The 14,669-nt window shown below is 40.8% G+C and overlaps 1 protein-coding gene across 14 annotated transcripts in view; it reads right to left on the bottom strand.

Annotated features, from left to right (window-relative positions):
- MAGI1 (membrane associated guanylate kinase, WW and PDZ domain containing 1) overlaps positions 1-14,669 on the bottom strand; it is a 639,776-nt gene that overhangs the window by 249,014 nt on the left and 376,093 nt on the right. For all 14 annotated transcript variants that reach the window (XM_044253207.1, XM_044253208.1, XM_044253209.1 and 11 more), the window contains exon 2: positions 7,215-7,331. In XM_044253207.1, coding sequence (XP_044109142.1) covers positions 7,215-7,331 — 117 coding nt within the window. The remainder of the gene's footprint in view (positions 1-7,214; positions 7,332-14,669) is intronic.

Genomic DNA, 14,669 nt, shown 5'->3' with positions numbered 1-14,669 from the left:
CCCGGTGTGGGGCTTGACCTCTTGATACCTCATGAGCTCTCATGACTCATGAGATCAAGAGTCATACACTCCACTGACTGAGCCAGCCAGGTACAAATAAGTTGTCTTTTGTTTTTGCTGTTTTTTAAATATTTATTTTTTATTTAAGAAAGGGAGACTGCATGTGAGCAGAGGAGAGGGGCAGAGGGAAAGAGAGAGAGAGACACTCTCAAGCAGACTCCACAATGAGTGCAGACCAAGGCGTGGGGCTCAGTCTCAGGACCCCGAGATCATGAGGCGAAACCAAGAGCCAGTCGCTCAACTGACTTAGCCAACCAGGCACCCCCAGAACAAACAAGCTTTGATGGAGAAGAAAGGAAAGGTCAGGGGTAGGCAGTAAGGGGGTAGTCAGTGAGTGGGAGGAGTCCCCAGACTGCAGACCAGCTGGGGACACACGGGAAAATATGGTACCAACGAGTAGAGGGCACTGGGAGGGAAAGAGTTGACAACTGATGCAAAAGGGATGAGGGCAGATACTGATTATAGTTTAGACAGCAAAGGTTTACAAATGAATAGAAAAGAGGCAGGGTTCACCAGCCCAATGGGCTCAAGGTCAAGTCCAGAACATTCTTTCTGTCCTCCATGAGGCCAGCATGAGAGACGACACACTGGCAAGCATCATGCAAGGCACCTCGTACACATCAAGAGTACACACACACACACACACACACACACACACAAGAGCTACTATGGGTGTTACTAGCCATGTTCCTGCAAGAGACCAGGCTTTGTAAAGGATGAAACAATCCTTTTTTCTTTCTTTCTTTCTTTTTTTTAAAAATTTGAGACAGCACTTACTTGAGTGATAGGACAAGGGCAATAACCACAGTGAGAGAGTTTCCTGTGACTCTTATCTGATCAGTCCTGGGGAGGCTTCCAGAACTGTCCACTTCATGAATTATGATCTGAAGCTTGCCACTTGTGTCAAATACAACCTGAACAAGAGATGCACATCCCAGGAGAGAAGGAATTTTCCAATATTCAGATCTTTGTCCTGGCCCCTTGCTGATAATCTGGTCTAGTTTCTATCATCAGCTTCAACTGCATAATGGTTCGATTCCGGGCATGCAGTCCTGGAGATGCCTGTGCTTAAAGCGACACTCACAGGTTCAAACAATTCCAAAGTTAATTTGCGTCCACGATGTCGCAGTCACATTCAAGATAACAACGGTGCCAACGGTTAGCAGATGCTAAGATGCCTGTTGGAATATGGCACTTCTACAAAGGAAGACCAGGGTCACCTAGGTATGCCACATCACATTAAAGTGTCTTATAGATCAAACAGTTTTAATCCCTTTGTAAACTCCTTTAAGTCACTGATCAATGCCTCTTACACAAGATACGGTGGTCTTAGTATCAGGGAGAGCCTTGATCAAGAAAGCCTTAAGGTACAGGGGTGCCTTGGTGGTTTAGTTGGTCAAGCATCCAGCTCTTGGTTCCGGCTCAGGTTATCACCTCAGGGTCCTGGGATCTAGGCCGGCTTTAGGCTCTGTGCTTGGCAGGGGATCTGCTTGAGATTCTTTCTCCCTGTCCCTTTTCCCCTCCCCCTGAAATCACTCACTCTCTCTCCAAAAAAAAAAAAAAAAAAAATCTTTAAAACATACACAGACACACAAATTATTAAGCTACAGAACAAAAATGACTTATCCTTTCCTCTTTCAGAGGACCTTTGCTTGAAAAGAAAGACAAGGTCCTTACTTGTCTGGAAAAGGGAGCCAGACTGGGAGGGGTGGTGTTCAGCTTTCCAGAGGACCAGCACTGCTGGAGGAGGAGTATCTGGTTCTCACAGCAGCAGTACAGTCAATGACAAGCCCCGTCAGGCAACACATTTATCTTCATAGGAAAAGCAGCCATTTCAAAGCAAGAATCTCAGATGTTGTCACATCAGCCAGGACAAGAAGTCATAAAGCAGAAGGCTATCAACGCAGGAGGTACCCTGTTATCTAGACTAATTAAGAGGCGCTGAGAATGGGCACTCCAGCTCAGAGCGCGCAAGAACCTTGACTCTTTCCTCTGGGTCCAGATTACCAGCCAAGTAATCAGCACAGTCCTTATCAGCCATCTCGGGGCTCAAGCCTCTGAGCTGCCTTTTATTCTGAAAGCTTTATGGCAAAGGCAGCTCTGCTGTTTCTCCGAACCATTAAGGAACAGAGAGAAAAAAATAAAACAAGAAAAACAAAGGAGCAACTTCATCCATTTCTTCATTTGTTCATTCAGTCAACAAATATTCATTCTACAGCCCAGGCATGCAGCTAAGTGTGGGCTGGTCACTGAAGAAGACTCGGTCCCTGACATCAGAGCAGATAGATTCTAATAGGACAGACAGACACCCAGCAGGCAGCGCAAGCAAGAATGGGTGTTGGAAAGGGGTCAGTGTTGGAAGCTCCGGCCGCAGTGAAAAAGGTAATGGGCCCAATCTGTGAAAGAAGTGGCATCCAAGTTTAAAAGAAGGCTGTATGGGGCACCTGGGTTGTTCAGTCTGTTAAGCGCCTGCTTTCAGCTCAAGTCATGATCCCAGGATCCTGGGATTGAGCCCTGTGTTGGGTTTTCTGCTCCGCAGGGAGCCTGCTTCTCTCTCTCTCTCTCTCTCTCTCTGTGTGTCAAATAAGTAAAATCTTTTTTAAAAATATTTTATTTATTTATTTGACAGACAGAGATCACAAGTAGGCAGAGAAGCAGGCAGAGAGAGAGGAAGGGAAGCAGGCCCCCCGCTGAGCAGAGAGCCCGATGTGGGACTCGATCCCAGGACCCGAGATCATGACCTGAGCCGAAGGCAGCGGCTTAACCCACTAAGTCACCCAGGCACACAAATAAATAAAATCTTAAAAAAAATAAATAAAAGAAGGCTGCATGCTGGTCAGATGGCAAGGTGGGGAAAAAGAAGGAAACAGTAAGCACCCACTCACTAGAAGGCACCAGGTGTGTGCGGTGTGATGGATAACGTTTGTAGGACTGAAATGTCAAGGTCAGGGGGCTGTCCGTGGAGGAAAATTTGAGGTGTGGGAGACAAGACTATCTTCCAGAAGGCTCTAATGAATGAGAGAACTGAGCAACGCAGATGACATTTACCTGAATTTCAAATCCATTTATTTTAAAAAGGTGTATTAAGAAGAGATTCAGTGAACAATAAGATAAACCGAGCCATCCCCAGAGAATCCTATAGTGATGTATTAAAAGCTGAATCACCACTTACAGAACTATGAAAATTCTATTGCACCAATCAGTGAATTACTCAAACCTCAGAGAGAAGATACTTGTGTTTAAGGTAAGGTGCCATAAGACCCAATGATTTTACATAGTTAAAACTATAAAACTCAGCAATGAGAAACTTTTTTCCTGCGTCTTCCCCTCTCGATGGTCCATGTTATATGGCCTTACTTGCACCATTTTCACTGACGCCGGCCTGGGAGTCAGAGCTGGTTGAACCCTGACCGAGCTACTTGTAAACCTAAGTGACCCATGGCACGTTATTAACCTCTCTGGGCCTCTGTTTCCTCTGATAGACCCATCTCTTAGGGATGCTGTTGACATCTGGTGAGACAATGCTTGAAGTGGATGTTTCCATTTCCATTTTATTAAAGAGTAAATGAGACGCAGAGAGGTCACATGACGTGTGGCAGACCACACAGCAAGAGAAAAGCCCTCAGACTTCACACCAGGGCCTCTGTCTGACTCACCCCGCAATCCAGTTGTCTTTTCTGTCATAATTCTGGTTTGGGTTTTTAAATTTTGGGGCAAAGGGGTGGTGGTGGTGGTGGTGATTTTCAATGGTAAATATAATTAAATTTCAACTATGATGACCTTTTCCTGACTGTGGAAAATAACAAAAGTTTTGGAATAAAGACAAAATAAAGGGGGTGTGCAGCAAAATAAGAACCATAGCAAAAATAGCACTGGATGAATGCTTTAAATGGGTGGGTTGTATGGTGTGTGAATCGTATCTCAAAAAAGCTGTTAAAAATAAGGACAATTAAAATAGCCCTGGGTGAGGGGCGCCTGGGTGGCTCAGTGGGTTAAGCTGCTGCCTTCGACTCAGGTCATGATCCCAGGGTCCTGGGATCGAGTCCCGCATCGGGCTCTCTGCTCAGCGGGGAGCCTGCTTCCCTTCCTCTCTCTCTGTCTGCCTCTCTGCCTACTTGTGAGCTCTCTCTGTCAAATAAATAAATAAAATCTTTAAAAAAAAAAAAAAAAAGCCCTGGGTGAGACATGAGTAATGTGGCATTTAGGAGTGGTAGGATTTTGAGGAAGTCACCTTTGCGGGTCCATTTCCTTACCTGCTATTACCTGTACTGTCTTTACACCAAGGAATTAGGATAAAATGGGATCTTAAATGGTAAAAATCCATTGTGGGGCTATGATGACACTAGAAAGAACTTGAGAACAAAGGGACTTTATTTATTAATTTCTATTGACAAGTGAACCTCCTAAAATGTATAAAAAAAGAAGTCCACCCAGGGGCACCTGAGTGGCTCAGCCAAATAAGGGTCTGCCTTAGACTCGGGTCATGATCCCAGGGTCCTGGGATCGAGCCATGAGTCTGGCTCCTTGGTCAGGAGGGAGCCCGCATCTCTCTCTGCCTCTGCCTGCCTCTCTCTCTCCCTCTCTGTCAAATAAATAAATAAAATATTTAAAAGAAAAGAAAAGATGTCTACCCCAACTTTGCAAGCACCTGTTCATGAGGTCATCCCTTCTCAAAATACCGAAAGTCACTAAAATATCAGCAGCAGGAAGTTCTGGAAAACGGAGATCACAGGAGTTTGTTTCCCTGGAGCACCATTACAATGTAATCAGGAGGGATATATTTTCCCAGTGAACGGCTTCCAAATACGTTGGCACAACAGGTTGGCAGAGAGCTCTGCAGTTACCAATCACGTGGACCAAAGAATCAAAATAAACACAAATGTGGCTTGAGTTCTCCAGGCCTATAACAGAATCCCAAGTCACCCCTGGTCTACTCATGTTCAAAGGTACCCAGGCTGCGCCAGACCCGGAAACAGCCCTCTTCTGAATTTCCTTCCCATTTTATGAAGGAAATGTATAATGAAATGTTACTTGTTTTCTCCTTCAGTAGAAAGACCATTTTTACCTTCCCAATTCCTAACGTGTGGGTTTCACAGAAATGAAACATTAATACCGGGGGCTTTATACACGCAAAGACAAAACACGATTTTCCACTGTGTTTAAAAGGCTGAGGTCATTTTTGCCCCAATTCCTATATAGCGGTAAGCTTAAAATCAAGCCATTTAGCTCACAGTCAGGTCCTATAAATCGGTGGAAAAAAATAAATGGGAAAGCATGCCAAAACGTAACCATAGTAACACCACAGATGCGTCAAGAAATGGTGTGCTCATTTGCTTCATTCCCCATTTCTTAAATTGGAATCTAAGTGGGGGAAAAATTACACAGAGAACACTCATGATTCTGCAAGTACCAAATTCTGCAAAACTATATTCAACCTGCCGTCCCAGAACAACAGAGCAGCTATGGTACAGCTACAGAAGCAGCCCTAGGTGGTAAGAATCCAGAAGACCTAGATCTGACACTTATCAGTGATTTGATCTCCCCATGACTCTGTTTCCTCATCTGGACACTGGGTGTTAAAAATCCCAACTTCAAAGAGTCATTGCAAGGGTAAAACTGATCAGTAGATCAGAGTCAGGACAATGGTGGACTCGGGAGACCACCAGGCTTAGTCACCTTCAGCCTTGCTTTGTATTGGCTTACCTTGGTGCCTTGGTTTCTTGACCCATAAAAAGAATCGTAATCCCTTTACAACCCATGTGATTAACATTAGGAATTACTATTAATCCAAATGTAAAGGATTATTAGTAGGATGTAAGTTTACAGCATTCAATTCCCATGCTGAAAGACCAAAAGCACAGAGGCCCAGAGATTCACATTAATCCTTATAGCCACATTTTCTCTTTCAAAGGTAGTTCTGGCACTCAGCAGAAAGAGACAACCTTGGGGCACAGACCCAAGTTCCTTACACTCAACCTCTTTTCCTACTGGAGCCTTGGTTTTATTAATAAGTAAAATGAAGAGCAGGGGGCTGTTCTAGAACCTGATCTTTAAAGGCCTAAGTCCCAGCAGATCTATGACGACTTACATTAAGTTCTGATTATCGTTTTGCAGTAGGATCTGTAAACATTAGGACTCCAGCATACCCTTGCAAAATACTATTTAAACAAAAGAAGAAGAAAGAAAGAAAACCACTATAGCAAACAAATCACAGCAATAAGCTGGGTACTTTCAACTTCAAACGATTCCTACAGTTTTTGCTAAAAAACATTGTTAAAAAAATGTTATTGTTAAATTAAATTTCAAGCTTTGAAGGACTGGGTAATAAAGAAAAGAAAAATTCTAAGTACTAAAATCAAAATCATTCCTTCTTCTTAATTTTAAATAAAATGAAATCATTGTAAGTCTCCCCAGGACTCCTACCTTTTAATTAGGTATGTATGGTAATACTTTACTACAACTTCTGCCCCCTAGACTGACTTCCCTTCCGTCCTTTCCTTCCTTCCCTCAACACAAAAACCTGGCTTTCATAGTCCCTATGTTCCAAGTCCTGCCTTCTCAGATTTCGCCTGATCTAACGGGATCATGGGATTGTAATTGGTGGAAACCATTTCTTCAAAAAAGATTGTGCATGAAATCCAGGTCTATGAATCAGGTCACGTTGGAGAAGAAGAAAGAGTCCGCTGAGGCCCTGAGGAAGTAACTCACTGATCTCTGCAGAGGTCAGTGTGAAAGCCTCTGGCCTGATCCACCCCCGTGAGTAACAGTGACGGTTAACATTTATGGAGGCTCACGCCACACCCGTACTGTGCAAAATGTGCTTACATGCCTCATCCCATGGGCGCCTCCAAAGAGTCCTATTGAATAAGTCGGATGTCCTTTCCACCGATGTAAAAACTGGCCCTGGCAAAGGACAACTAATTTACCTGCCATCATAAGCAAGTACGTGGCAGAGCCAGAAACTAAAAGCCAAGTAATTTCACCTTGCGCTATGCAACATGTCCCATGGTCACTTACAATTCCCTGGACTTAGGAAGTCGCTACGTGAACAAACCGACCAACCAGTGCTCCAGAAACAGCTGGAGAGTTCTTCCGGCTCCAATAACTTTCCACACACCCACCCAGCAGTCAGTTGCCTTAAACCGGCTACTTACAAGGCACAGCATGGCGGTAAAGGTTATCCCTTATGGTCTGCTGGAGCTCATGATCAGGAGACCCTTTCTGGAACCGCTGATTGAGGAAATGTCGCAGGTCCTTGTTCAGCTTTCCTCCTGTAGGCAATATATAAAAGAGACAGAACACATCAACAATTGGGCTTCCTAGGGACGGAGCAGCTGGAGAGCTTTGTGTGGGAACGCCACCCTCAAGCCATTGTAGCCAGCCAACCCCAGTCATTAGGAAGACTGACTTCAGATTTTCTTCTGCAGGCGAAAAAGCACGCAGAAATGTAATAAAGATAAAACAGCATTGAAATAGCATTAATTTGGGGGTCCCACGTCACATAATACTAGAAGGTTCCAATAACAAAGAATTTAAATGAGGCGATTACATTTAAAATATGTGCCATAGACGCTTGCAAATGCTACTGAAGAGAGCTTAAATGGCTGAAACCTTAAAGAAAACAATGCAGCAAGAGCTGACAAATTATACCGTGTTCTTTGACCAGGGATCCAATTGGTAGAAATGTACCCTATGAATATACTTGTAAAAGTCTGCAACATCTCCAGAATTGTTTATTGCAGCATTTTTAAAACAGCAAATAAATAAAGAGAAAAGCAAAAAACCTGGAAAAATCCACGAGGGAGTAACTAAGTAAAGCATAGTTCATTCATACAGTAACTACTCGAAGAGAGTTAGATCTGCACGTGTTGGTGTCAAAGGAAAATATGCAGAGTAGTGCATACGGCCTGATTTCTTTTTTTATAAAAGGGAATAAAGAAAAGGAGAGGTCCTGTTTGCTATAAGAAATTATCACCAAGTTTTAATAACAGTTTCCTTTGGGCAGAAGGACATGAACTTGGAAATAAGGGAGAAGATGTCACTCTTCATCTTCTAGACAGATACAGATATATCTTATAGAGCTTACAATCCTGTGTTGATTTCCAGACACTAGATACATACTGCCTCTTTATTACTATTGTATAAGTAATAGTTACTAGGTGGGCCTGTGCATTTCTTTGCAATTCTCTACATTAACAAAACAAAACAATAGCTAAAAATACTATGGTTACCACACTGCCTCTTTATTACTGTTATAAAGTAAAGGTTACCTAGGTGGGTCTGTACATTTCTTTGTAATTCTCTACATTAACAACACAAAACAATAGCTAAAAATATTATTGTTACAAAAATATGTCATAGAAAGGAGACGGTAACCAAAGGTTCTTTTTAAATTACAGACACAAATTATAGTCTATAGGATCAACACAGAGCTTATAAATCAACTTAGCTAACATTTATTCTTAATGGAGAAAGAAGGTTCAGTGACAGCTAAAAATAACAAGGCTAAAACGGTCCTTCCACTTTTAGACAAGATAAAAATTAGGTAAGAGCATTTCTAGCCTTAGAGAAACAATGTAGCAATGCAGTATTTATGTGAGCCACAAAATCCATGTCTTCAGATGAAAACTTCCCCACAGTCAGAAAGAGTAAATCATGAGGATGACAGTGATGGTTAAGATGGTGATATGTCGGGGCACCTGGGTGGCTCAGTGGGTTAAGGGGCTGCCTTCGGCTCAGGTCATGATCTCAGGGTCCTGGGATGGAGCCCCGCATCAGGCTCTCTGCTCAGCAGGGAGCCTGCTTCTCTCACTCTCTGTGCCTGCCTCTCTGCCTACTTGTGATCTTTCTCTGTCAAATAAATAAATAAAATCTTAAAAAAAAAAAAAAAAAAGATGGTGATATGTCCCATGCAGGGCAGGAAACTACTGATATTTATCTTAGTATCATGTTTAAAACAAGATTCCCTATTACAGATGATCATTTTAGAATAGACTAACAAAACCCAATTTGAACTATTTTATTTCAGATGTATTATGCCTAAGGTTTCAAGTGGTCAAAAGGAAAACAGATATATTTGAGTCAATCTTAGTTCATTTAATAAAGGTTCATTATGCACCAAATATTTGTTGAATAAAAAAGACAAACATTCACCTATCCACTCACCACCCCCCGCAAAGGGGCACAGGATTTGAATAATTTACAAAAGAATATTTATGATTGACCTTTAACTACATGAAAAGATAATCAATATCATTAATTATCAGAGAAAGGCAAATGAAAGCCACAGTGAGATCCCACTCCATATCTACTAGAATGGCAAAAATTTCAAAGACTGACAGTATCAAGTGTTAGCAAAATTGTAGAACAAAATGAACTCTTACACAATGTCACTGGGCTATTAAATGGTTCATTCTCTGGGGAAATAATTTGGCAGTATCTTATAAAGCTAAGCCTTCACTAACCAAATGACCCAGCATTTCCACTTATTTATGCAAGAGAAATGAAAATAAGTGTACACATGTGCATATGCACACATGCACACACAACCTGTAGATGAATCTTCACATCAACTTTACTCACTATATAATAGTTCGAAGTTGGGAATAACCCAAATGTCTATCGACAGATAAATGGGTAAGCAAACTACTGTATTCAAATAGGATGCTACATAACAATTAACAGAACAAACTGCTAACACCTACAATATTATTCATGCATCTAAAACGCATAACGCTAAGCAAAAGAAACTAGACACAAAAGGCAACATTCTGTATGATTCTGTTTATTAAAGTTTTATAATAATCTAAACTATAGTGACAAAAAGCAGTTCCGCAGTTACCTGGGGCAGAAGATAGGCAGAGACTGACGGCAAAGGTGCCAGAAGGAACTAAGACCTACAGGGCGACCAATGTCAATGTTCTGGCTTTGCAATTGTACTATACTCGTGTAATGGGTTATCACTGAGGGGAAAGTGGATGAAGGATACAGCGGATCTCTGGACTATTTTTTACAACTTCCTGAGAGTCTAGAATGATTTCAAGATAAAATGCTTCTTAAAAAGGGGAACACAAGGGAAGTTTTTAAAGGGGATGCCATTATAGAAAAACTTAATTGTGATAGGATAATAGGGGTTTATACATTTATCAAAACATATGCAACTGTGTGTGTATGCAATATATAGTGTGTATGTTACACTAATAAAAATGATTTCAAAGGTTTAAGAATAGATACATAATTACTGAATGACTATGTGTAGGCGCTGTTCTAAATGCTTAATTCTCAATTTCCCATTGGAGAGATGAACAGAAAGAAAAATAGAGTAAATCTTGGGAGTTAAGACTAAGGCTTGGGTGTAAAGCCTGGATCCCCTATTTGTTAGCTGGTGAACCCAAGCACATTGCTTAATCCCTGAACCTTATCTGCAAAAATAGAGCACTGTAAAACCTGTAGCTGTGCTACAAAATTGTCAAGAGGATTAAATGAGGTTCCAACCCTGCCTGGCAAAGAGAAAGCACTCAGTGGAAGATGAAAATTGTCATGACAATGTAGAGAAGACAACTGTTGAGGTGAGGGGGAAAAGTGCTGAGGTTAGTTCAGAGATGGGCTGTTTCTCTTTTTTGAAATGCACATAAACATAAAACCCATTCTATTACTGAGAAATAGTTATAAATAAAATACGGACATAGGGAAATTTGGATTAAAGGATATTTCTAGAGTTTCTAGAAGGGAATAAAATTCTACTTGTGGGGGACCTGGCTGGCACAATCCATTAAGTGTCTGCCTTTGGCTCAGGACATGACCCTGGGGCAACTGGGATGGAGCCCCGACTCTGGCTCCCTGAGCAGGGAGCCTGCTTCTCCCTCTCCCTCTACTTCTCCCCCTGCTTGTGCTCTCTTGCTCACTCACTCTCCCAAATAAATAAATAAATAAATAAATAAAATCTTTAAAAAAAAAAAAACTCTCTATGTGTACTAAAATTGTCTGGACATATATAAATTGGTTAGCATTTAGTGCATACTTAATATATTTTTGGCACTGTGCTGGAGTTGAAATGGAACCGACTGGTAAATCACTAACATTTAATAGTCACACCTGTCAACTCTAGCTCTAGGTATAAGGCACCCTAGAATTCAACCAAAAGGATAACAATGTTTACCAGCAAAATCTTCATTGTTTAGGACCTAGAATGTGTACTCCCCTTAGGAGACCACAGTTGTAGACATTAGAAAGACACTGAGTCATGAGTAGAAAAGATGGTACAGAATCCAGATGTACTGTTTGAGTCAGAAGAAAATGCCAAATAAGATTCAGGATGCAGTATCTCTTTTTCCTGTATAGAAATAGGTTTATACATTCTTTTTTTTTTTTTTTAAGATTTTATTTGTTCATTTGACAGAGAGAGAGAGAGAGAGAGAGACAGCACGTGAGCAAGCACAAGCAGGGGGAGCAGCAGGCAGAGGGAGAGGGAGAAGCAGGCTTCCTGCTGAGCAAGGAGCCAGACTCAGAGCTCAATCCCAGGACCCTGGCATCATGACCTGAGCCCAATGCAGATTGCTTAACCCAGGCATCCCAGGTTTACACATTCTTGTGGATCACAAGCAGGTACCCAACAACAGAAACCAAGGGCTTAATGATTGGAAGGCATTCTTAAGATACAGACACCCTTCGTTTACACTGGAGCTTTACAGTGAAACTAGCCTAGCTAGCTAAAGTTTATGATCACCAAACTAAAACTCCTTTCTATTGCAGACGTGCAAAAGGGCAGGGTTAACGATGCTGGTGGTTAACACTTACTCTGTGTTCTGTGACATTTGTAAGTGAAAAGCCTCGACCTTCCTATTACATTAAGAATACTGTACTTTTTGGCATCTAATCTCAAATTAATTGCCAATTATTTAAGGGATATGTCTATAAATCTTCTCCTAATTGTCAAGGCAGTGAGCCAATGAAATAATAAATTGCTAGAGAGAGAGTGTGTTTGTCATAGCGTCTTCGCTTTCTTTGCAATTCAAGATTTGTTTTGCAAATGGAAAAGAAAACATAGGTCAGAAATACATGGAACTTTTTCTAAGAAAAGGATTCAGAGCTTATTTTAAGATAATTTTATAATTTCAGTGACAAATACGGGGCTGACTCTCTACCCTGGACTTGATATTCTATTTTCATATCAATATATCTGAAATTCTGTCTCTTTTAAATTTACAATATATCATCAGTTTATAGAAATTTAACCATGTCAACCGATACAAACTTTCTTTTTTTTTAATTTTTAAAGATTTTTTTAAAATTTATTTGACAGAGAGAGAGAGACAGCGAGAGAGGGAACAAAAGCTGATGGAGTGGGAGATGGAGAAGCAGACTCCTCGTGGAGCAGGGAGCCCAATAAGGGGCTCGATCCCAGGACCCCGGGATGATGACCTGAGCCAAAGGCAGACGCTTAACAACTGAGTCACCCAGGAGCCCTCTGATGTAACCTTTCTTAATTATTTTAAATGTTGTATAATATTCCATTTAAAAAAAACATAAAACTTAGGTAACCCTTGGAGAAAATTAGGCTATTTCCAGTGTTGTTGTCAATATAATAATGCTATCATAAATGGCATTGTAGTATTTTCTTTTTTAATGTGAATATGTACAGGAAAAAACACAATATATATATGGCTCAGTACTACCCATAGTTTCAGACATCATTCCAGGTATTACTAGAGCTAGTCTTGGACTGTATCCCCCACAGATAAGGGGGGATTACAGTACTAGTGACAGTGAGCATTCTATCATATATATATATATATATATATATATATATATATTTCTATGATATATATAATACACACACCTCTCATATATATATTTCACATATGTCTCATATACATATTTTTTTCTTTAACATTTCTTCTCCTGTAATTTGCCTGTTCATACTCACACATTCATTGTGCATTTCCCTGATGGGCCACCTTGTTATTTTTGATAAAATAGTCTTTATGTATTCTGGATAGGATTCCTTGATCAGTTACTTAAGTTGTAAATTTTGCTTGTTATTACTGAAATATGAAATGATCCCTTAACCACAATCGTGTTGTTTTTCCAAACTTTCCCACTCACATGCTAGATAGTTTTCACTAAATCAACTAGAGACATCTTTTTCAAAGTAATGGGTTATGAGGGACTCTGCTTGGTCCGAACTCTACCTCCTAGCATACAGATCCTAAGGGAGAACACTAGTCAACAGAAATCATCTTCATGGTCAAGAAACTAGGTTTCCAGAGACACTACTTTTGAGACTCTTGATTCATCCATTTCTAACCAAGGAGGCAAAATGGAACTCTCTCCATGTCGCATAAGCTCCAGAACCTCTACCTCTAGAAGGTCAGAGAACAGCGTTTCTTTACAATGAGAATTTACACTTTAATGGGTTTCAAATGTTCGATGCTGAGGAAAACCTGCATTAGGATATTACACTAATCATACTTCCAGGTGATAATGCTTTCGCACACAATTTCTTCCCGGAATGATTTTAGTTGTAGGAAAGATATATTTATTAAGGCAACACAGGCGGTTTGTACTGCAGTGAGCTATTATACCAGAAAGATCTGTGTCCGCGCAGCAGTTTGCATTTATAAAGGATAGGGCTTTCTATTTAACCCCCCCCACCACCACACACACAACCTCTACAAAACTATCCATTGGAATACAGATTAGCTAGTTTTATTGTCACTTAAAGTAACAATCTGGAATACATTTAATGAGTTTTGTCTGTAAAAGATTTGCTATTTGTTTCTTTCTAATAAATTTTTTTTCTAACGTTGTTCTTACTGTACAAGTAATCTAAATTATGGGGGAGATAGTATTTAATGGGTCCAGAATTTACTCTGGAGGCAATGAAAAGGTTCTGGAGGTGGATGGTGAGGATATTTGCACAGCAGTGTGAATGTACTTAACGCCACTGAACCACACGCTTAACATGCTTAAAATGATAAATTCTTTGTTATATATATTTTACCATAATAACATGTCATCTAGATTAATGACGAGATTTGAAAAAAAGTACGACAAAGAAAATTAAAAATTGGGACGCCTGGGTGGCTCGGTGGGTTAAACAGCTGCCTTCGGCTCAGGTCATGATTCCAGTCTCCTGGGATCGAGTCCCACATCGGGCTCCTTGCTCAGCAGGGAGCCTGCTTCTCCCTCTGCCTCTGCCTGCCATTCTGTCTGCCTGTGCTCACTCTCTCCCCCTCTCTCTCTCTGATAAATAAATAAAATCTTAAAAAAAAAAAAATTAAAAATCAACTGAAACTTCATTAAGTTAAAAACGAACTGGAACTTTCATTCACGTGCTGATGCTATATGCCTTGTGTAAACACACACACGTATATACACAGATACACTTATGACACACTCACACATTTGAGGAGATGCCTTCACTCATCCAATAAATATTTATTAAGCACCTACAGTCAGAAAGTCGGTGGGCCCTGGAGATACAGCCCAGTAACACAGAGTTCCTGAGCAGGAACTGACACGTGTGTTTTAGGAAAAATGAACAGGGCTGGCCTCTAAGCAGAGGTCACTGTTAAGATGAGAAGTGAAGGAAGACAAGACGCAAGTTG

This window comes from Neovison vison, chromosome 6 (genome assembly GCF_020171115.1).
Source record: "Neovison vison isolate M4711 chromosome 6, ASM_NN_V1, whole genome shotgun sequence".
Taxonomy (NCBI): Eukaryota; Metazoa; Chordata; class Mammalia; order Carnivora; family Mustelidae; genus Neogale; species Neogale vison.
The sequence above is the reverse complement of the archived record's forward strand: the minus strand, read 5'-3'. Positions and strand labels throughout refer to the sequence as shown.